Consider the following 24987-nt stretch of genomic DNA (forward strand, 5'->3'; position numbering starts at 1 on the left):
ATATATATATATATAATGTGTACATAGAATATATAAAAGACTTTTTATTTTTTTTGAGACGGAATCTCATTCTGTCACCCAGGCTGGAGTACAGTGTCGTGATCTCAGTTCACTGCAACCTCCGTCTCCTGCGTTCAAGTGATTCTCCTGCCTCAGCCTCCCAAGTAGCTGGGACTACAGGCGCCTGCTACCATGGCCGGCTAATTTTTGTATTTTTAGTAACGGGAGTTTCACCATGTTGGCTAGGCTGGTCTCAAACTCCTGCCCTCAAATGATCCACTCACCTTGGCCTCCCAAAGTGCTGGATTACAGGCATAAGCCACCGCGCCCGACCAAAAGATATAAAATATTATATATGTGTATGTCATCATCTCTCCTCAATGAAATTGCAAACTCATTGGAGCCCTGGATTCCACATTGTGCATAGTAATTGCCAGGAATACACAAGTCCAAATTTTAAAACTGTGTCATATGAAGTAGTCAATCAAGTGTGGTTGGCTCTTCACAGAGCCAGACCTGAGAGTATCCGACATTGTTACCCTAACCTCAGGGATCTGCATTTTCCTTTACTGAAATGAATATAATGCCATCTGCCATAATTAATTCAAAGACTAAACAAGGCTACCGTGGGTGCCTGGCTCTTCATAGGTGCTCAATAAATGTGAGTTGAGAGCCCGCCCCTGTGGTCCCAGCTACTTGGGAGGCTGAGATGGGAGAATCGCTTGAGCCCAGGAGCCGGACGGTGCAGACTGCTATGATGGGGCCACTGCACTCCATCCTGGGCGATCAAGCGAGATCTTCTTTATTTATTTATATAAATAAATAAATAAATGTGTGAGTTGAATCACAATCTAGGTTTGCAAACCTCCTTGTGTAAAGGCTGCGCAGAGAGAACAGTGGTGGAATTATCACAGGCAGGCCAATGTTTCAAAGAGCTTAGTGAAACTGAAGAAGCTTGTGCATACAAAAGGCCAGTTTAGGTAACTGTGTTTAAGCTTTAGTTTCCTTTTCCACATAGATATATGTGGAATGCAAGGCCAGCAACCGACTCACAAATACTGATCAAGACGGGGGAGGGATCTAAAGGAATGTGAGTACGTCCTGCCAGGAAAGAAGTTTGCTGCTTCTGAAATATTTTCGTCTTCGCCACTGGCAGGATTGATCGATTGCAGTTAGCAAAGCGTTTTCTGTGCAGACTGTCCAAGCATCTGCTTCTGTACTTCTGTGCAACTGTTGCTCAAATTCACTCTTCCTTTCGAATCACCACCTTTGAAGACCGACAGAAAAATCCATCTAAACCACCCGAACTAATCATTTGAACTGCTTCCAAGTCCTTTAAAGGAGAATCCTAGCGAGGGTCCTTAACACTTCCCCTTACCCTCTGCCTGGGTTCAAACTTCAACTCCCAGGGTTCGCCCAAGTCCCTCCCCCAGTCCTGTCATCTAATGAATATGCAAATACCACATAATTGGCAGCCAATGGCTTGGGTTCTGGTCACATGGTGCCGATGGTAGGTGAGCAGACAGAAGTTGTCAGTGAACAGAGACGGCGCTCAGTCTGGGGCGAGCGCTCTAGTGAGCGCGGACGGATGCTTAGGCAGTAGTCCTGGCAGCGGCAGTAGTGGTGGCAGCAGAAGAGAGGAAGGGGGAGGGCCCCGAGGGCTACACACGCTCACACTTTCAAGTTCCCTTGGAGGGAGAGGAGGTGGGGCTGCAGAAAGAGGAGGCCAGGAGCGGTCCCATCCGTCCCGTCCCGTCTACCCCTCTTTCTCTTGCTCCTTGCCCCCCGGCTCTGCGAGAGTTGAGGGTTCGGGTGGCCGTACGCGGCAGTGAGGGCAAGAGGGCCAGGAGAGTGGGGAGCGGAGGCAGGAGTGCGGGAGAAGATGCCCATCCTGCTGTTCCTCATAGACACGTCCGCCTCTATGAACCAGCGCACTGACCTGGGCACCTCCTATTTGGACATTGCCAAAGGCGCTGTGGAGTTATTCTTGAAGGTAAAGGGAGGGGAGGGGAGAGATGGGGAGAGCTCCCGAGGGATTTCGGGGTGTGGATTGAGGTGCTTCTGTAACGTTTGTATCGCCCTCCCCCCTACTTTCCTACGCGACCCCCTCCGTCATCCCTCGCCCCGCAGCTGCGCGCCCGGGACCCGGCCAGCCGCGGAGACAGGTACATGCTGGTCACCTACGACGAACCCCCGTACTGCATCAAGGTAAAGGGGCTACGGGTGGGGGGACAGGCGGGAAGCGGGAGCAAGTCGGCGGGGGCTGCTTATCCCCCTGCCCCCGCCCGAGGCGGTCCTGCGTCGCCCGGCGGGGCTGGCGGCGGGGGGGCGCAGAGGGCGGGCGGAGTGGTGCCGTCGGCGGCTTCGGAGTAGCTGTCGCACCTGGGGTCGGGGAGAGGGGACCAGGGAGGAGCAGCCCCAGGGAGAAACCGCAGGAGGGCCGAGCTCGTGGCGCGACAACCGCAGCTGCCTCGGAACATGGCGGACATTTTGCTTTTGTATGAGCCTGCGAGAGGGAGACTGAGGGCGCTGCTGAGATGGAAAGGAGGGAGGGGAGGGAGGAGCGGGGAAGGAGGGCCAGAAACCCGGAGGGAGGCTGCGAGGCGGTCCCGCCCCTTCGAGGCGCACCGCGCGAGGGTGCGGCCGCGGCCGGGGGGCCGGGCGGAGCCTGCGACTCCGCCCCGAGGTCCTGCGGGCTGGGCGCGCGGGCTTTCCCTGAGCGTGGGCTCCTCCTCCGGCCCCTCCTTCCTCCCCCGGTCTTCCTCCCCCCTCCTAGGGCTCTTCGCCGCTTCTCCTCCTTCTCCCCCGCTTCCTCCCGCTCCCCTCCCCTTCCTGCTGAGAGCGTGGCAGAGCCAGCCGCCGGCCTTCAAAGACCAGACAACCGCCTTTGCACTCGTTGGCCTCTCACCACCCCCGCCCAATCGGAAATCTGTCCGCGATGCCAGCCTCCCCACCCCCAGACCCGGAGAAAGTCATTGCCTTTCTCCTCCGGAACTGGCCAGGTTCAGCCCCGCTCTCAGTTACCTTAGCTACTGTTACTGTTTCATTGGAAATTCCAGCGAAGCAACGACACGGAGGGGGACGTGCCGAGTGCGAACCCACAGGGGAGAGCTTTTTAGGGACCCGCTCTACCTATTTACATCATAAATTAGGTTTGTGCCAGCCACGTAGGAATTAATCCAGGGACAAGAAAGAAAGGAAGGGGAGGACTCAAATGTGAGCATTTGTAATAGTCAAGTTCGATGATTTGATTCTGACCTACAGGAGAAAAGTAGGGAGGACGGCCTCTGGGGAGTAATTGATGTTCCTATGGTGAGGAGATAAAGAACTGCTGCTTTGCCTGCAGTGGCCAGATAAAATGGAATTTAAACTGTTAAACCAACCTGCATAGGAGTCCTGCTTGCATATTGAAAATTTAAAAATACTACCACAATCCTTGACGTTTTTTGTTAGGCTTTTTCTTTTTTCCTCAGAATAATCGTTAATAGTGGTAGGGAGACGCAGTCTGGATGTGTTGTGATCCGTTTCTGTAGAATGAGGTGTTTTAATGAATGGAACCTACCAAGCTGAATAGTTGGCCAAAGAGTGTTCCTTCAAGCATAGGGAAACCAAAGAGAAACTAATTTTGTAACTCGTAGCTTCGGTTAACAGTTTAATTAGTAGGTTCCCCTTAAAACTGTTCTTTTTTTCGATACTTTGTTTTCAGTTTGTGATTCTATCCATTTAGAAAAGTGGAACAAGTAGACATCTTTCAAAATGCCTTAAGCTTTTTAAAAATGTCTGTTTTCCCAAAAGGATGTGATCATTTTTTTCCACATAGAAAAGGAGATGTTTATACATCCTAGGTCTGAATATCTACACCCTTTGACTACTAATATAGATAAGAACCGACCATTTGTAGTGTGACCATTTGAAGACATGCTCCTTAATTGGAAGTAGTAAAAAAGATAAACCACAAAGCAGTGTGCCTTCTTTTCCTTAAAGGAACAACTTATTGGCCGGGTGCGGTGGCTCACGCCTGTAATCCCAGCACTTTGGGAGGTCGAGATGGGCGGATTGCCTGAGCTCAGGAGTTTGAGACCAGCCTGGGCAACATGGTAAAACCCCGTCTTTACTAAAATACCAAAAAAAAAAAAAAAAAAAAAAATCTGCCGGGTGTGGTGGTGGGCGCCTGTAATCCCAGCTACGCTGGAGACTGAGGCATGAGAATTGCTTGAACCCGGGAGGTGGAGGTTGCAGTGAGCCGAGACCATGCCACTGCACTCCAGCCCGGGCAACAAAGTGAAACTCTGTCGTCAAAAAAAAAAAAAAAAAAAAAAAAAAAGGAACAACTTATTTATCATTTTTCCATATGCCAGGAAGGATTGTTTAAAGAGTTTTCCATCTATAAAACTTAACAAAACAGTAGTTACAGAAACTTGGGAAAGGAAATAAACCTCATTCTTAATAACCATCATTACATCTTTTAACCTAGCATTGTGATTACAGTGCACATATTACTTTGTATTCTGCTTTTTCCACGATTTTTATCCCATGAATTATTCCAGGTCGCCACATAGCCTTCATACTTAAAATTTTTAATGGCTGTGTAATTCATTCATGCTATTTTAAAGGCTCCAGATAATCCTATAGAACAGACAGGAAAAGTTGGATTTTGTTTTTAGTGGAAATTTCATCAGATAGTTCTTTTTATCCTGCCATTTTTTTCCTAAAGCAAAAAGCACGTTTCCAAGTTGAGTTTGATTTTTTTTTTCGTTACGTAGGTCAGATATATGGGAAGATACTTTTTGTAATATGTTTAATTATTAATCGTTGGTTATCTTCTTCTTAGTCTATCTTTCCAAAGTTTTTCATTTTAGGTGATAACTACATGTTCTAGGAAAGGTTAATGATCTTAACGATGTTCTTGTCATTTTGCTCTCTATACCTGAATTAATAATATGCCATATTTTGGTAGCATTTTCTTTTTCTGAGTCTCTTTTCAATCACTCTCTTGCCAGCCTGCCTCCAACCCTCCTCTCAGCATGTGGTAACTATTTGTTCTTTGCTTTTAGGATCTAACCAGCTTGGAAGGTCTGAAATTTTAGAACATCTGGTGATTTTTTTTTCTTAAAATTTAGTCTAGTCTCACTTGCTAATAGCTGGGAGCCATAAATGTCTGTTTTCTGTCACACTGATTATCAAATAGGTCTTTCTTTGATTGTCAGCGGGCACCTTAGTTCCTACTTAAAAACTTCACTCTCATAAGGTCTTTTCAGCAAAGTGATGTTGGCTAGGATTTTATTGGTAGCTTATTCTTTTGCAGAATATGAGTGTATTTTTTTAAATTTCTCTAAGGTTTGAGGACCATTGTTTCTCTTTTTTCACAGTAACTGCTTATTTCTTAGGTCTTGGTTGTATCCAAGTCTAAACACTGTAAAATGAACTTTGTTTTCTGCTCGAAGGTTTGTTTCTATTGGTGTTATAGCAGACATGAGTTGTGCGTTTGGTTGGAAGATTTTTTTTCTTAATAGGCGTGCAACTCTTCCCAGTATATCCACTTACAAGCTCCGACAATAAATCTTGTGAAAAGTTACTGTGACTGAAAATTTTCACTAACGTATAACGTTGAATATGTGAATATAGTATTTCACCAAAGACTTCGGACCTTTTTACCGCGTACTCCTTACTATATAGCTGTGTGCTCTTTTAAAATTAGTCATACCTGTTACTTGCAGTCCAGGTTTGCATGGATGGAATTAAGTTTGACTTAAGTACCATATAAAAAGTATATGAAATGTAAGCATCATGTGCTACGTCTGTTATGTTGCTTTCTAGACAAGTTTTATGCATAGTGTTACAAGTGTTAACCCCACCTTTATACCGTGGTATCTTCAGTGTACACAGCTAGCATGAAACCCTGTTTAACATTTAAAAATGTCTAATGTATCCTTGTAAAACTAATATGTGGTTTTAAAAAGTGTTATGTTTTGGGATGTTTTGGTATAATTGTTCTTTTTAGTCTTGGCTGAGGTTCTGCTGTCTTGTATGTTTTGTTTTGCTATGAATAATAATTTCCTTTTATTCAGTGAATAGAAGAGGTAGGCTTGTCACTACTATTACTTTGAAAGAAAGTAAGCTATTAGAGTAGGGTATATACTAACAAAGGTATTCAAAATAGTTTTATGTTGGAAGCTACTTTCTTAAAATTATTTCTTTTTCGTTGAAGGAAATTATTTTTTTTAAACATAAAGTGGAGTTACTTTTCTAGAAATAGTTGAAACATATGTATAAAATACTGGCCAGAAGATTTTTATAAATAGGAAATGATAATGTTTCAAAGAAATATTCTAAGTCTGTAATTTGAAAACATACATTTGAAAAAGTAAAATTTTCCGAGTGTTGCCTTTTCACATCCTGTAGCTAGCTTTGCTTACTGGTGTCTGCATGCCTTTGACAACATGTATCAGAAAATAGCAAAATTTTGGCTTACAGATTTAGGAAGTAATCTAAGCTTTTAAAATGATATATGTCACAGGCATTTTTAAGAATTTTAACTAAGACATAACTTTTTCATATGCCCATGAATATATTTTATAGACCTTATTTGCAAAAGGAGTGACTTTTACGGGAGCCTTTAATTGTGGTTAAGAAGCTATGGAAGAGCTTGTCAGTGAAATAGTAGCAACATGGCCTGTGAGAGCAATCTTAGACAATGAAAGATGCTTTTAAAACTCAAAATGCCACACAGGCAGTGCATTGACTTTTACAATGAATTGCCTCTCCCATGATCTTGCTTTCTTATCTACCTTCCTTTACTGGCCATTTATGGCATGCAGCAATAATTATTTTGAAATAAGAAAAGGGGAGAGTCAATAGTAGAAGATGAGACCTCTGGGCAATACAATCTTCAGACTAGGGACCAGCTGGAAGATGACTAGGGAATATGCCTGACAAAATTGTGGAGGCCTGTCTGTTCTGTATCCCCAACCTCTCTTGTATCCATTCATTCTTATTTGCTCCTCATTTCAACCTTCATCATTTCTCACTTGGAAGCAGTCACTCAATTGTTCTCCCTACTTCCAGTCTTGCTTTCCACTGATTCCTTCCCCTCATTGCCCTCAGATTGATCATTCTTTAAATAAAGTCATTTCCCTATGAAAAAAAAAATCCTTCAGTGGCACTCCATTACATTTCCCAATAATAGTAAATTTCTTGGCCTGGCCTCCATGGCCCTTCATGATTTGGCCCTATCTTACCATGTCTCTGCCCTCTCTTCTCTTCTCATGGACCTCACGCTTCACTCACAATGAAAAATTAGGTCCGCTCCAAACACACTATGCCAGTTGCTTCTGTGCCATTGTAAATGTTATTCCCTCTGCCTGGGACACATTGGTTGGCCTGACATACCTCAGTTCTTTATTCTATGTTCTTGAAAGTCATTTTGTCCATCTGCCTTTTCCCTACTCCAAGCAGTGTAACCATTTCCTCTGTGATCCTTTAATGTGTTGTCCACACCTTAACTATACAGCATTTAGCATGTTATATGGGGACTATTAGTGTTCATGTTGACTTCCCTAATGTGAACTCTTTAAGGGCAAATATTTGAACTTCTAGGTATTTGTATCCCTAGTACCTAAGGGGGCATGTAGATTTTAATATGTACTCAACAAATGGAAAAAAGGTTTCAAGCAATATGTAAGTGTCAAAGCTACTCATTTCTCTCATGTCAAAGCTTACCTCATTCTTGGAACTCTTCCCCATAGAGTAATCACTGTTAACAATTTGATATATTTAATGTTTATTACAGCTAGCATTTTCATATAGGTTCAAGTTTATAATATGGTAGAACCTTATTGTATTTTTTACAAGATAATTGTATATATTTCCCTTTTTTCCTTTTTTATTGAAGTATAATTTATATACAGAAAATACATGAATCCTGATGACTTGATGCATTTTCATATTTATACATTCATGTAACCACCATCCCAGGCCAAGATATATAACATTTCCATCAACCAGGAAAATGCCTCTTGCATCTTTCTGCAATCCATCTCTCCCCTGCATGTAATTACTGTTCTGACTTTTATCACCATTGTAGTGATATGATCAAAATGGTGTTTCCAAAAGACAAGTCTAACAGTAGATCAACACTACAGCAATCTAGGCATTCATTTGCCATATACTTCTCGAGCATCTCCTCTGCACCAGGCTCTGTTATAGGGGCCTAAGGTGAAATCAGAAAGATCTGGCCTAAGGAGGGACCAGAATAGTAAAAGACATGGTCCTAGTCATTAAAGGTCTTGAGGATAGTCACTGGAAAAAGCTGACTGGAGAAGGTTGCTTAGGATATGGGAAATGTCAAGAGCAGTGGACTCTTAACCAGAGAATTGGAGATGAGGGAGGAGGATGCACAGGACTCGGAGAATCTGATGTGTCTCAAGACTATAACTAGTTAAGACTAGACCACAGAAAGGCTTTGAAACCTACAAGCTAGAGTTTGTACATTTCTTCTGGGATGCAGAGCTCTTAGGTAGAACTGAAGAGAAATAGGACAAAACTTGTTGTCTGTATGCTTGTTTGCTTATAATTACCTTTTAAGTGAGCTAAAGGGAGGGGAGAATAAAAGGCTAGGAAGACCCAGAAGTTGTAGTTGTATTAGTGCTTGTTGCTTGAGAGCTTTTGGCCTTATGGTTGGGATTGGGGTGGGAGTAGAGAGATGGTGAAGTGCAGGGCACAGGTAAGGAAAGGGCAGATCATTTTTTCTTTTCAGTTTGCCTTTGCTTTGGGAAGATAATTATAATTTAGAACACAGGATTCTCAGTTTCACAGAGTGAAAAAATGTGGCAGTGGTTCCACATCTCAGGAAGAAATGTGTTTTCTAGAGAAGGATAGGATTGAAGGACCCTCCTTATGGGAGTGAGAAGGGCAGTGAAGAATGGAAACTACATGTTTCATTTAAGTCCTTAAATGAAAAACTCTGTAAACATGGCCTCCTCCCAGTTGCCTTTTACCAAAAGAGTGTAAATGAGAGACCCAGGCAGTCCCTTTGTAACTGTGTATTGGGAACTTGGAACACATTATCTCCTGGATACAATGTTGGAAGTGGTGATTACCTTCCCAGACCTTCCTCCCAGGAAAGCCTTTTTAACTCTTAATGTCATTTAGCCATAGACCTATTGTGTTTATCATTGTTTCTAATGGGAAATGGGTTTAAGTTTCCAACTTGATTTGTGGAAAACATATTCCTTCTCTCTTCTTCCTCACAACTCGGTGTGGACTGTGGTTCCATGAGGGGTGGGAACACTGTAAAGGTTCCAGCAGAGAGGGTGAGGGGCTGAAGTGGCAGTGGTGGTAGGCGTGGCTCTTCACATACGCCAGTTACTCCTATTCATAGATTGGCTACATTTACAGGGTTCAGCACAGCATCCACTTAGCCACGTATGGTTATTGAGCACTTGAAAGGTAGCTAGTCTGTCAGTGGGTGCTGCAACAAACAGTGTAAAATATAATATTTTGGATATATTGAGTTAAGTACATTATTAATCTAACTTGTTTCTTTTTACTGTTTTAATGTGGCGAGTTGAAAATTTGAAATTCCATATGTGGCTTGCACTATATTTCTATTAGACAGCAGTGTTCGTCTATATTCTTTCTTAAGATATTTTATGATGTTCATATCCTAGGAATTGTTTCTGAAGGAGGATCCTTTCTCTGGAAGTTCCGTTTAAAATGAACACCGCCCCCCACCCCGTGATAAAAGACTCATTTGTGCATGAAAGGTTATCATATAGTTCAGAGTTGATGGCTTGATAACCCTTGCTCACGGAGCAAAATATGAAAGCATCCCATTCTTATTTGTATTGAAAGCCAGTTTGGTTGCTTAGTCTTTTGGATGCAGTTGGTGATCCAACTGGTTGGGTTAGAAGTCTTTTCCTGGGCTAAGTATAATGGAATATGTATGAGAATGAATGTAACTGCAGTAATTCAGAATTCCATTTATAATATGTGCTCACCAGTAGTACTGAATGTTTCATGCTTTCAGTGTTATTAGAAATATGTAACATGTCCCTTGTTAGATTTACATAGCTACTTTGCCCAATAATTCTCAGGAGCAGCATTCTTTAGGAAGTTTAGAGGATAAAGTTTAGAGGATAAAGAATAAATACTCTAGTTTGGCATAGTGTAAAACTTAACAGAGGGGAATTTGTATCACTGCGGTTTTTGAAAACTTTATTGATGTTCCCCAGCGGAGCCCTTGTCTTATATCATGGCAAGTCATCAGTAGCGTTAAAATGAGGGAGAGGCCACATGACTGGAGGGCTCCTAGGATTCTTACTTCTGACAGTCGTTAACTTTTTCAAAACTTAATCCTCCTAGTGGAGGTCACAGGAGTGATTGTTATTTTTTGGTAACTATAATGGCTCCCATTTAAGGAAGAAGCGCCAATGTCTAATTCTGAGGCTGGGTGGATGTATAGATATGCTGATGAATAGCATCTATAAGAGGTAGGACCACTTTATATCCCTAATTTTGGATCCTCCTAAATCCCATCTTATGGTCGAAGGTGTTATCTAGCTTGTATAGTGTATCCCTGTATTTCAGATATGATTTGATTTATTTTGCTTCCTTGTAATAATGAACAATCACAAAATAGCTTTCAAATAATAGCAGCTGACATTTATTGAGTAATGCTTAGGTACAGGGCAATGTGCCAATGAATGTAAAATGTTTATTTGGTTTCTCTTCCTAGTCAGCCTGTGTACTGGTATTACTAGGTACTATTATTATCCTCATTTTATAGATGAGGGAACCAGGGCCCAGAGAGGTTAAGTAACACAGCCAGTAGTAACCCAGGTCTGTCTCTATTCCAGTCTATTCAGTGATTAACCTCTTCACTTTTCCTATGAATTGTGACACAACATTCCTTTTGATAACTTCTCACTGGTATTTTCTCATTATGATGCATGTCCTAGAGCCATCATTTTTTAAACATAATTATCATGCTGTTATTTATAGCTGCTTTTAATGTAATAGTGCTTGGTATTGTAGCAAGCACTCAGTGAATGAAAATTATTACTGCTAGTGTTATTATTTTTAATATTTCTCTGACTTGCTGGGTAAGTATTGTGGTACATTTGTTTGTAAAACATTTTTGCCTTTGATGTCCCACAGTTATGCCCCTACTGATGACAGATACAGAGTTGTTGAGACTCTCAGTTGATGGAGTATGAGATAGTTGAGGACTGGAGGATGTGAACTGGTGGCCTAGCCTGAGTAGGCCCTATAGGAATAGTGGTAGTTTTGTAAAAGCAGCAGGGTAGTCCTTGGCTATCTATTCATAATAGCCACGAGAAACTGATATGCCTTCTTCACTTTACCAATCTCCTGATAAATGCTTTTCTTATGAGGAAAAGAAAGATATTCAGTGTACTCCACATTAGCCATTTGTTTTTTCTAATCCATAGCCTCTGGAGGAGGTAGATATGGTTTTTAAAAAGGTTTGGATTACCATCATGCCTTTGCAGAGTTTTGTGTATCAGCCTGAGCCTTATCTGCTGGTGTGGTCCTCATTTCAACCACTTCTCCCATTTTCCTCAAGCCACACCGTCATAGTCAGATTGTTGGTTTTCTTCCCTCCTGTCTAGTTAGATGGCCTGGGGTAGAAGAGGGATTTTAGAGGAGAAATAGAGATGTCAGTCAGTGGGGTCTTAACCAGAGAAACATTGCATGAAGACTTTTGGGTGGTGTGCCAGATGTTTATAGAAAAAGTAGAATTCTGTATCTTAAACCATTTACCCCTGGTTATACTACTCATTAATGTCAGTTGCTCTTTCATTATCTATATCCTGCCCTGTAGCTCAAATAGTTCAGTGAAGTTAGTATCAGGAGCCAAACACAGGATTTAAATGCAATTGAACAAAAAGTCTTGAAACATTTTTGTTTGTGCAACTGAAAAACAGTACTGTTAAGAAAAGTAAATATGATTTATTAAGGTCCTAAGATTTATTGTCAAGCTACTTGGGCAAAATTACTAATATTCATCCTCTTTGTCCTTGACTACATTTGAAACTAACTACTTCTCCCTTCCACAACTTATTACTTCCTATATTCTGTTTTTCCACTTCTCTCTCTGATAATTATTTCTCTATCTTCCAAAGTCTTTCCCTTGGGGAATGTATCCTGCTTCATTCGTGGTTCCAAATATTTCGACACACACTGATGCTTCACCATCTTCAGCTTTCACTCAGGCATCTCAACTGACTGCGTTACATCTCCACACATCTCCCCTGACTGTCTGTCCTGCTATCAGCTCACAGTCAGACCTCTGTCATTATTCATCTGTTTTGTTTGTTTGTTTTGCCTTCCATCTACTCTGGCCTATCTGCCATCCCTTTGAAATTTCTTTTACGTGTGTTCCTTCGACTCAATTTCTGTTGCCATCACTTTAATCTAGGTTCTCATGTTTTTATGCTTTGACCACTGTACCAACCTTCTAACTGGACTCCCAAGTGCCTCCAAAATTCCTGTCTTGACTTACATCAACTGCTAACTTTCGAAAAAAGTTGGTTTTATCATATCACCCTCCCCACCAGCCTTCAGTCTCCCCATGCCTATGGGGTCAAGTCTAAATTCCCCAGCATGCCATTCTGAGCTCTCTAGTATCTGTTCCACGTGTCGTTAAAAACTTATTTCCCATCATTTCCCACAGAAGCCCTGCACTGTCTCTTCTACTCTCTGAGTGTATCTCCCCATTCCTGATGCCAGCCCTTAGAGCATCAGTTAATCAAAGGAAGAAGCGATACAGAGCCAGGAGAGCTGAAGGCCTAGGGGAGAAGAGGAAGTAAACTGAAAGCATTCCATTAAGGGTGTGACTTGAGGGTGAGGACACGACAGAACATGCTTTAAAATGCTATTATAATGATGAGAAGTTGCAGAAGGAAGGAGGGTGGGAGCTGGAGTATGACCTTTAGGGTTTGATTAGCCTGAACTCTAGACCAAGATGGTTTAATTTAAATTGGCCTGAAGTTGCCCGGAGGCACTGCTGTTTAATCAGAAGGGCCAGTCCCTCTGCCAAAGATAGCCCACAAAACTAGACAGGGGACAACAGGATTCCAGGGAGAATATCTACCCTTTAATATAGCCATGACATTGGAAAGTGGAGACCCCCTCCTGTTTTATTTCTTGAAGGAGGATGTTGACGATAAGCAGAGCAAAGCTCTCCACTTTTCTTAATAGCTTATATGGGTTTGTAAACTCCATTTCATAGTGATGCCTTTGAGTTGTGTGTTAGAGGTAGATTTAGGCAATAGCTAGGTACTTTTATAAAATCAGATTTTAAAAAGTGGACATAGTACATCCTGTCTAGTAGATCATACCATCTACTGTCATGTAGTATGGCAAACTGTCCTTTTCACTTCAATAGCTCTGTCAAGAGTGCTGGACTGGAAGGCAAGAGATCCATGTTCTTAGCCTGAGTCTGTTACTAATTACACACATGACCCCAGGCAAGTCACTTAACCTTTCATGGTGTCAGTTTCCTCATCTATTAATTGAAGGGATTAGACTAGATTATTTCCAGGGCTCCTTCCGAAAAAGTACAGGAGAGAGTTGTATAACTGAAAGGCAGGAAGTGGAATAATTGAGGCTTGGAATTCAGGGTGACTTAAAAATTACTTTAGGCCGGACATGGTGGCTCACACCTGTAATCGCAGCACTTTGGAAGGCTGAGGTGGGAAGACAGCCTAGGAAACGTGGCAAGACCCTGTCTCTACAAAAAATAATTTAAAAAAAGAAAATTAGCCTGGTATAGTGGCACATGCCTGCAGTCCCAGCTACTCAGGAGGCTGAGGTGGGAAGATCACTTGAGCCCAGGATTACAAGACTGCAGTTAGCTATGTTCACACCAGTGCACTCCAGCCTGTGCCACAAAGTGAGATCCTGTCTCAAAAAAACAAACAAACAACAACAACAACAAACTTTAAATTTTAGAAAAGAGGTCCTGGAGGTGTTTAATGTGCTATATCACACACTTAGTGGTTAAATTGGTAAATGCCACTCAATCTTATTGATGTCAATTCTGTTTGCTGTAAACAATTTAATAATGTTCATGACAGAGTCCTATCAATACTTTGGAAGAGTGAGAGTGAGGGTTTGGTGAACAGACAGACTAACTAACTTTGTATTTTGTTGGGATTTTTAGCAATGAATGCATATTACTTTTACCATGTAAAAAGTAGCTCATAATAATTTTTTGAAATTATTTATTTTCATCAACTTTTAAGTTCTAGGGTACATGTGCAAGATGTGCAGGTTTGTTAACATGTGCCATGGTGGTTTGCTGCATAGATCATCCCATTACCTAGGTGTTAAGCCCAGCATCCATTAGCTATTCTTCCTGATGCTTTCCCTTCCCCAGCCCCCCTTCACAGGCCCCACCCAGTGTTTGTGGTTCCTCCCATGTGTCCATGTGTTCTCATGGAAGAATTTTTCCTAAAAGAATTAGTCCTGGGGAAAGAGGTGCTGTGTAATCTTCAGAAAGTAATAAATGGCCATTCTGCTATCTCATATGTTCAACACTTTCTGCAATGCTTAGGTGGCTTAGTCTCACTCCTGTCCATGTATGTTTTTTCCAAGGCCAAATATTTTTATTATTTTGTGTATCTGTCCATAAAATGAGCCAAAATGTAACCAACTGAACGTGTGATACGCGCAATAGTAGTTTTTTTTTTCCTGATAATAGGTATTAGTTGATAGCTGCAGTCGAAGTGGTCTGAGACTGGGAAAGGAAACTTTTCACATTTACATATGACCAAGTTTAGTAAGTTCTAAGATATTTCTGCTTCAGTGGCAGTGCAATTGACTTTTGGAGGGAGGAGAAAAGCTTCTAAAATTATTGGTTTCTACATGTTACTGTCCACTGGTGAAGGTCAGATTCTTTTGATATTATCATGTTTTCCAGTAAACTTTGAGAAGTGTGCTGCTTCACGATTTTATCGTAATTCCCTGGGGTAAGAATTGAAAACTTCATAAACGTATTTTGTAAATTTTCTAGATCCTTATGATTGTTTATATGCTTAAAAAACTTCATACTAAGTATTACTTTAAAGATGTCAGTAACACAAAATGGTGAACTATGTGTCAGTGGAACCAAACTGTGAATCATTTCTTTGCCCAGTTTCATTAAAATATGTGATCACGTGAGTCTTTAACTGTCTGCTGAAGATCAGTGCAGCAGGCCACAGACTGTTAAATATATTTCTGCAATATACTGGGGGAGGTAAATTTCTTAATATCTTTGTTAAAAAGTAGAAGACACAAGTAAGCTAGATTTCATATATGTAGTCTTGGTTGGTAGTATCTCCTGAAGTGTGTGGAGGAAAATTGGTAGATCAAAACACAGAATGATAGCATTCAGAGTTCTCAGGGAGAGAACTGATTTAATCAAATAAAATGAACTTTGCACATTTTGGCAAGTTCAGGACACTAAGAAAAGCCCTTGGGGAAGTAACTTTTATAAAACTGAATCCAAGAGAACGGGTTATTCTTTTTTTTTTCTTTTTTTCTTTTTTTTTTTTTCTTTTCTTCTTTTTTTTTTTTTTTAAAGATAAGGTCTTGCTCTGACACCCAGGCTGGGGTGTAGTGGTGTTATCATAGTTCACTGTAGCCTCAAACTCCTGGGTTCAAGCGATTACCACTTGGGACTACAAACACATGCCACTATGGTTGGCTAATTTGTATGTTAATTTTTTGTAGAGAGAGGGGTCTCGCTATGTTGCCCAGGCTGACCTTGAACTCGTGGGCTCAAGTGATCCTCTCTCAGCCTCCCAAAGTGTGTTGGGATTACAGGCGTGAGCCACTGCACCCAGCCTTGGATATTCTTTAAAAAGTAATTTTAAAGCTACACTATACATTTAAAACACACAACAGTAAAATACCTCCTTTGAGCGTTGAAGTATATTAGTACCTTGAGTCAAGTGAGTAAAGCACAAAAAAGTGAAATCCAGCCAAATTGCTAGAGTATCAGGGAAAAAGTTGTGTCAGGGTCAGAAAATATAAGCAAGAAGGAAGCTTTTAGGGGAGGTACAAGAAGGAAGACAGTTCTATTCTTGTAATGATATCGTGTATTCTTAGTGTGTACTTCATAATTGTAACAACCTCCTTTATAGGTGTGCTAGCTGTAAAAATCATTTTACAAAGATGTTTTAAACAGTTTAAAGTGATTCAGCTGTCACAGTGTTCTGTTACCTAAGAGAGCAAGTAAACCTTGTGTTTGTTATCAGAATTGGAGTCCATTGTAATTGTGAGAAGAAAATTCTCGAAGTTGAGAAGTTTTAACTTGCCCAGATATTCAGGGCAAAGACCAAGAGAAAAGTCATTTGTCTCCTCGGGAGACAGAGATGATTGGAAAAGCAGGGCTTCTTATTTTTCATGTCATTCCATCTCACTGGTGAGTTTACCAATGCAGGAACAGTTTGTGATGACAAAGATGACAGAATGCTAAATTGAAGAAGAAAGTAAGTTGGTTGAAAAATACTGTTGGAATTGATTTATGCAAATTTTCTGGGTTGTTTCAGAGCAAGTTTTCCCCAAACTTATGGAGAGCAGATGGAAAAAGGAAAATAGTTTATCTTTCAACAAGAGAAATGATGGCCCTGCTAAATTTAGACTCTTTGGCTTTAACTTGTGACATCTGGGAAAATACTCAAATCTGTTAATCATTTAGTTTGTATAACCACCTAGAAGAGCCCAATGTCCAGGATAGACCTCTAACATGGGCTTACGAATGGCAGATATTACCAGGCTGATTTAATTTCCTTTAATAAAAGATAAAAAGTCTTGTCAAGGAGAGGAAAGCAACATGCATTGGCTTTCTGGATGTCAACAAGGTTTTCATTCATTCATTGTGAAGGGCTTGCTAACAAGCTAGGAAGATTTGGACTGGACTGCACTGCTCAGGGGAATGTCCAGATAGGCTGTGGGATGTATGTGCCTAAAACAAGTCAGTGCAGTGGCTCAGCACCAAGTCAGGGGGACACAACAAGTGGAGCCTCCCAGCAAGAAGTTCTGTCACTGCTGTGTGAAGGAGCCTGGCTTGTGAAAATTCATAATGTACAAGGATTCTTTTTACTGTTTGGAAAGATTCACTGCCAGTCCCTTTAAATAACTACCATCCTAGAGAATATTAATCATTCAACTATTTTTTTGATTTATAAATAGTCAATTCATATACCATTCATAAGGGTTACTTTTCTTGTGGAAATTTAGGTACAGCTGCCCTAAATATCTTTATCAGTTACCTTGGCTGGGGAAATTAACAGCATGTTTATTGAACTTGTACATTATACTGTGTTATAACATTATACCATTTTCCAAATGTTAGTAAGGTCGCTAACATTTTGGAAAAGGATTACAAGTGACCTTTAGAGATAGAACAGAAGTTTTCAGAAAGGCCTCTGACACCACTCCCACATCCCCTTCGAGGACAGTTGATCTGCTTTTATCTCTTTTACTTGTTCTTAGTTCCTGGCAAGATTTCAATGGAGGAAAAGGCTTCTCTATTTTAAAAAAATAAAAATCAATGAAAATCAATGAATCAGAGAAGTAGCCTGGCTAAAATGGGATGAAGTTCAGGAAGGACAAGTATTAGGATACTGAGGGATACTGAAGTTTAGGGGAGCCGCTAAATAACACTCCTTCATTTCCCTCCTCCACTTGAAATCTATTGAGAAATAAGACCCAGAAGCCAACCAGAGTTCCAGATTACAGCTTTATTCCTGATCAAAGCTGGAGGAAAGGATATAGCCTACATGTGTATTCATGAAAAACTTCCAAGTAGTTCACATATTGACAGACCTACCCTATGGGTCTGTTGTAGGGGTGGAACCTACCCCTTAAGCACCACATGTCAGAGAACATACCAGAATATTCAAAAGAGCTTCAGCAACAGGCCTGCAGAGAGCATGCTAGTTTCCTGTTTGCAAACCAACCAGTCAGATGAGAAGGTGGAAATGTGGGTGCAGAGGGTAATAAAAAAGAAAATATTGCTTTTAGGCTTTGCCGTTCTGAGGAGAAAAGTGCAAATTCTCTCCTTCCTGTGGTGATGTAAGTGGAGAATAAATAGCTAGTGGCTAGTCAGATCAAGCTGGGACAAGAACCCAGGTCACTTTCTGTCAGTGACAGAAAGGCCCATGTTTTTCTGTTGGTATGAAAAGACATTTTTAGTTGACTATGGAAACTTAAACCCAACCTGAATTAACATATTTACTGAGACAGGAGGTGTTCTCTTTCTGTAAGTCAGATTTACATAAAGGATTGTTACAGGGTGTAGAATTATAAGATACATAAGTCTGATTTATATTAAAGGAAGGTATAGAATTATAGGATATAAAAACTGTAAGGGACCTTAGAGTTGGTTTTTCAGCTCTTTCATTCCTTGGGTGAGGAAACAGCCCCAGGACTTACTCTGACTTACTCTGACTTACTCTGGACCACTTGCCAAGCAAGTTTGAGACAGCTAGGAATAGACCAGACCCTTCTAATTCTTGATTCACTGTTCCCGACACCTAATTGTTCTGTACTTAGATGTCAGGGAAAGTAGGCTTAAAGTGAAATTTTAAAATTTTATTAAATGTATAAACTAATCTAACAAGACATATCTGTGAAGTGAATATAGGCTTACCATGAAGATAGTGCAGGTTCAATTCCCAGACCACCACATTGAAGTGAGTCACAAGAACTTTTTGCTTTCCCAGTTCATAGAAAAGTTGTTTACACGATACTGTAGTCTATTAAGTGTGCAATAGCATTATGTCTAAAAAACAATGTATGCACCTTAATTGAAAATACTTTATTGCTAAAAAAAAATTGTTAATGGGCCGGGCGCGGTGGCTCAAGCCTGTAATCCCAGCACTTTGGGAGGCCAAGACGGGCGGATCACGAGGTCAGGAGATCGAGACCATCCTGGCTAACCCGGTGAAACCCCGTCTCTACTAAAAAAATACAAAAAACTAGCCGGGCGAGGTGGTGGGCGCCTGTAGTCCCAGCTACTGGGGAGGCTGAGGCAGGAGAATGGCGTAAACCCGGGAGGCAGAGCTTGCAGTGAGCTGAGATCCGGCCACTGCACTCCAGCCTGGGCGACAGAGCGAGACTCCATCTCAAAAAAAAAAAAAAAAAAAAAAAAAAAAAATTGTTAATGATCACCTGAGCCTTCAGCCAGTCATAATCTTTTTGCTGGTGGGGACTCTTGCCTCGATGTTGATGGCTGCCGAGTGATCAGGGTAGTTGTTGCTGAAGGATGGGGTGGCTGTGGCAATTTCTTAAAATAAGACAACTACGAATTTTGCCGCATTGGTGGACGCTTCCTTTCAGGAAAGTTTTCTCTGAAGCATGCAGTGCTTTTTGATAACATTTTATCCACAGTAGAACTTCTTTCTATTTTCTTTTATTGGAGTCTGTCCTCTCAAACTCTGCCACTGATGTATAAACTCAGTTTATATAATATTGTAAATCCTTTGTTGTCATTTCAACAATGTTCACAACATCTTCACTATGAGTAGATTCCATCTCAGGAAACCACTTTCTTACTTATTCATAGAAAACAACTCAATCATTAAAGTTTTATTATGAGATTGAAGCAATTCAGTCACATCCTTAGGCTTCACTTCTAAATCTAGTTCTCATGCTCTTTCTACCACTTATGCAGTTACTTCCTCAACTGGACTTTTGAACTCCTTAAAGTCATCCATGAAGGTTGGAATCACCTTCTTCCAAACTCCTGCTAATGTTGATCTTTTGACCTCCTCCCACGAATCACGAATGTTCTTAATGTCATCTAGAATGTTGAATCCTTCCCAGAAGGTTTTCAACTTTGCCCAGATGCATCACAGGGATCACTATCTGTGGCAGCTGTAGCCCTACAAAATGTACTTCTTAATAGCCTTACAAAATGTATTTTTTTTTTTTTTTTGAGACGGAGTCTTGCTGTGTCTCCCAGGCTGGAGTGCAGTGGCGTGATCTCGGCTCACTGCAAGCTCCGCCTCCCGGGTTCACGCCATTCTCCCGCCTCAGCCTCCCAAGTAGCTGAGACTACAGGCGCCCACCACCACACCCGGCTAGTTTTTTTGTATTTTTAGTAGAGACGGGGTTTCACCATGTTAGCCAGGATAGTCTCGATCTCCTGACCTCGTGATCCACCTGCCTCGGCCTCCCAAAGTGCTGGGATTACAGGCTTGAGCCACCGCGCCCGGCCACAAAATGTATTTTTTAAATAATAAGACTTGAAAGTCAAAATGACTCCTTCACCCATGGGCTGCAGAATGGATGTTGTGTTAGCAGGCATGACAACAACGTTGATCTCCTTGTACATCTACATCAGGGCTCTTGGGTGGCCAGGTGCATTGTCGATGATCAATAGTATTTTGAAAGGAATCTTTTTTTCTGAGCATTAGGTCCCAAGAGTGGGCTTAAAATATTCAGTAAACCATGCTGTAAACAGATATGCTGTCATCCAGGTTTTGTTGTTCCATTGCTAAAGCACAGGCAAAGTAGATGTAGCATAATTCTTAAGGGCCCTTGGATTTTCAGGATGGCAAATGAATGTTGGCTTCAGCTTAAAGTTGCCAGCTGCATTAGCCCCTAACAAAAAGTCAGCCTGTCCTTTGAGGCTTTGAAGTCAGGCATTGACTTCTCCTTTCAAGTTATGGAAGTCCTAGATTGTGTCTTCTTCCTATAGAAGTCCGTTTCATCTACATTGAAAATCTGTTCTTCAGTGTAGCCACTCTCATCAGTGATCTTAGCTAGATCTTCTGGATAACTTGCTACAGCTTCTATATCAACACCTGCTGCTTTACCTTGCACTTTTGTGACATGGAAGTGGCTGCTTCTTCTAGCTTCAAAGTTTTCTTCTGCAGCTTTCTTACCTCTCTCAGCCTTCATAGAGTTGAAGATTCATTCTGTCAACTCTAGGAAGAGTTAGAGCCTTGCTCTGGATTAGGCTTTGGTTTAAGGGAATGTTGTAGCTGGTTTGATCTTCTCCGCAGACCACTAAAACTTTCTCCGTATCATCAATGTGGCTATTCTTCTTCTTACTCCTGTGTTTCCTGAAGTGGCATTTTAAATTTTCTTCAAGAGCTTCCTTTGTATTAACAACATGGCTGTTTGGTGCAAGATGCCTACCTATCTCAGCTTTCGACATGCCTTCCTCACTAAGTTTAATCATTTCTAGCTTTCGATTTAAAGTGAGAGAAGTGCAACTGTTCCTTTCACTCGAACACTTAAGAGTCCATTGTAGGGTTACTAATTGGCCTGATTTCAATATTGTTGTGTCTCAAGGAATAGGGAGGCCTGAGGAGAGGGAAACAGATAGGGAACAGCTGGTCAGTGGAGCAGTTAGGACACATACAACATTTATCGATTAAGTTCACTGCCATCTTATATGGGTATGGTTCATGGTGCCCCAAAATAATTACAATAGTAACATCAAAGCTCACTGATCATAGATCACCATAAAAGATATAATAATAGTGAAAAAGTTAGAAATATTGCAAAAATTACCAAAATGTAACAGAGAAACACAAAGTGAGCACATGCTGTTGGAAAAATGGCACTGATAATACAGGGCTGCCACAAACATTCAATTTGTAAAAAATGCAATATCTGTGAGGTGCCATAAAGCAAAACACAGTAAAATGAGGTATGCCGATATCCATAATGTGTGGAAGAGTGGTTTAAATTGGTAGGCTCTGAAGTTAGGCTATCTGGATTCAAATCTTGGCTGTGCCATTTCCTAGTTGTTTGGCCTCGACAAGTTGCTTCGCTTTCCCAAGCCTCAGTATCCTCATGTATAAAGTGGAGATAATAACAGCACCTACCCAGAGGGTGGCTGTGAGGTTCATGTAAGAAGGATGTATATTACATGCTATGCTTAGTATAAGTGAGTTCCTAGCATATAAGCACTGATAAATATTAGCTATCCTTAGTCATCATCATGATTATTTTACCTCAGAGAGACTTTTAAAATTTGACCTGTGAAGATAATAAACCCTTAGCTTAGGATTTTACCCATCCCAAGTTACTCCTTTGTCCTAAACCTCCATCTTTAGGCCTCTTGTAATCATCTTTTACTGTCTGTCCGTTGGCCCCATGCTCTGTCACCAAGTCCTGTCCTATTTGTTTCACATGTTTCTCATTTAACTCTTTCATCTGTATTTCCATACAAATTCAGGTCTTGATTCCCTAGGTGTGACTTACTATTCACGCCTCTTAGCTGCTGCTCCTCCTCCTCCTCCTCCTGCCCCCCTCATCTTCCCCCTCCTTTTTTTTTTTTTTTTTTTTTTTTTTGAGACAGGCCCTGGTTCTGTCACCCAGGCTGGAGTGCAGTGGCATGATCATGGCACACTGCAGCCTCCACCTCCTGGGATCAAGTGATCCTCCCGCCTCAGCTTTCTGAGTAGCTGGGACCACAGGTGCGCACCGCCATACCCGGCTATATTTTTGTGTGTGTATTTTTGGAAGAGACAGGGCCTTGTCATGTTGCCCAGGCTGGTCTCGAACTCCTGAGCTTAAGCAATCTGCCAGCCTCTGCCTCCCAAAGTGTTGGGATTACAGGTGTGAGCCATCGCGCCTGGCCTCAAACCTCCTAGCTTCTTCTGACTACAGCTTCACCTTCCTCCAGGCTGTCCTGTATGTAACTATCAGACTGATTTTCCTGTTTACCCCGCCTTGGATTCTGTAGTGTGTCTACTGTCTGCTGCTTTTAAGGCCAGGCTCTCATACCTCAACTTCAGGTCTTTTAGGAACATCAGTGTCCAATAGAAATACAATGCCAGTCATACACATAATTTAAAAAATTCTACTAGCCACAGTAAAGAGTAAAAACAGGTAAAATTAATTTTACTAAAATATTTTATGTAACCAAAAATATCTAGGACATTATCATTTCAACATGTAATCAGTACAAAAATAATGAGATTTTGGCATTTCTTGTTCTGCATCTTCAAAATGCCAAATGCATTCTATACTTACATCACATCTTGATCCAAACTAACCATACATCAAGTGTTAAATAACCACATGTAGCTAAAAGCTACTGTATCAGATAGTGCAGCTGTAGAATGTGACTTGCCACCACATAAACAAGACATAACTATGTTTCACTTCTTCCTTGTCTGTTAAAATAGGGATGTTAATGCCATGCCTATTTTATAGGGTTGTCCTAAGCCACTGTGAAGTGTGAAAGTACTTGGTAAACAGTAAAGTTCTGTAAGAATGTATGGAAGTTATTATCAGGAGTGAAGGTTTTTACTAACATAAGAATACAATATCTTTGGAGTAAAGTAATTTAAAAGAAAAAACCATATTAAGGAGGCAAATTAGCTGTCCTGAATTCATTTGTGAAAAAAAATTAAGCAATGAACGGAGAGTATAAATGTATACTCACTATCTCTTTATAATTATCTTTTTGGAAGAAATTTATCACATTAATAAGATTCTCTAAATACTTCAATAAATCTGTGGGCCTTTTTTCCTTCAGCATGTTGAACAATGGACGTAGGGACATTTGGTTCTTCTCTTGATATAGGGAGCTGGACCCCTACCAAAGAGTTAATTGCTCTTGGTAGTAAATGTAGCCTACGTACTTTGTAGTACTGAGGTAGGAGTGGCATTAAAAATTTCCCATATCATCCAATTCATTGCAAAGAATAGGAATTAACCTAAAAACAATGTCAGAGATTTAGATACAGAAACTATTAATATCTGGGCCGGGCACAGTGGCTCACTCCTGTAATCATAGCACTATAGGAGGCCAAGGCAAGTGGATCACCTGAGCTCAGGAGTTCAAGACTACCCTGGGCAACATGGTGAAACCCTGAATATACTAAAATACAAAAAGTTAGCCAGGCATGGTGGCACACGCCTGTAGTACCAGCTACTCAGGAGGCTGAGATACAAGAATCGCTTGAGCCTGGGAGGTGGAGGTTGCAGTGAGCCGAGATCGTGCCACTGCACCCCAGCTTGGGCTACAGAGTGAGACTCCATCTCAAAAAAAAAAGGAAAGAAAAAGAGAGAGAGAGAGAGTGAGAGAGAAGGAGAGAAGGGAGGGAGGGGAAGGAAGGAGGGAAGGAAGAAAACTATTAATATTTGTAAAATGCTTTCATTCCATATTCTAAAGGAAAATTTGAAGACAGATTGATGAATAACACCACTAACAATCAGGACACATTATTTTAAATCATGATGAGTCATAAAGTGGTACCCAAATCTTATCCTAGCCCTTTACCAAACCAAACAGTCCACTAGTTTTTTAAAATTATACCTTGAACTACCACATGGCCCTTCAGGAGTTCAAATTTGATATATAACCGTTGTTTCCAGTGTGGAAATAAGATTGCTAAACGAAGTAACTCCAAAAACAAGAATCAATTTTATATAATGGCTTCAGGGTAAAGGACCCCTGCCCACCATTACAAGTTTGCGAAAGCCAGAAACTTCAACATAATGCATGACCCTTTCTCTCTCACCTGTCCCTCTAATTAGCTACTAAATCCTTAGGACTCCTCCTCTGAAATACTTCTTTAATCTGCAACATCCTCTCCATCCCCACTGCCCTAACTCAGGCTTTCATCACTTTTCTCATAAGCTCTTTCAGCAGTCTCCAAACCAGTTTCCCTGCCTCAAGCTTCAGCCTCCCTTCCACCCCACAGTTTATTCTCCAACTACCAGCAGAGATCTTAGTGAAATACAGATCTGATCATACCACTCCCCGGATTTAAAACCTTGAGTTCTTCCCAGGGCCAGCAGATAAAATCCAGTCTGCTGAGCATGGTGTACAAAGCACTTTATAGTCAGAACCCAAATTATCTTAATCAGCCTTGCCTCCTGCCATGTGCCCAGAGCAATGATAATCAGATTACTGGTGGTTCTCAAGTAAGTCCTATCCTTTTATCTGTTCTCTTCTCTTGCATAGTCTCCTCCACCCCTCACATCAGTGAGTCTCATGATCTT

General features: G+C 41.2%; 1 protein-coding gene across 14 annotated transcripts in view; it reads left to right on the plus strand.

Annotated features, from left to right (window-relative positions):
* Positions 1-1554: 1554 nt before the first annotated feature.
* The window catches only part of INTS6L (integrator complex subunit 6 like), a 62881-nt gene continuing 39448 nt past the window's right edge, over positions 1555-24987 (plus strand). For all 14 annotated transcript variants that reach the window (XR_012430179.1, XR_012430180.1, XM_074029801.1 and 11 more), the window contains exons 1-2: positions 1555-1993; positions 2131-2208. Coding sequence is in view for 11 of the 14 variants with exons in the window: in XM_005594659.5 (XP_005594716.1) it covers positions 1883-1993; positions 2131-2208 (189 nt within the window). In the remaining 3 variants the exon portion in view is untranslated. The remainder of the gene's footprint in view (positions 1994-2130; positions 2209-24987) is intronic.

Source organism: Macaca fascicularis, chromosome X (genome assembly GCF_037993035.2).
Source record: "Macaca fascicularis isolate 582-1 chromosome X, T2T-MFA8v1.1".
In the NCBI taxonomy this organism is placed as follows: Eukaryota; Metazoa; Chordata; class Mammalia; order Primates; family Cercopithecidae; genus Macaca; species Macaca fascicularis.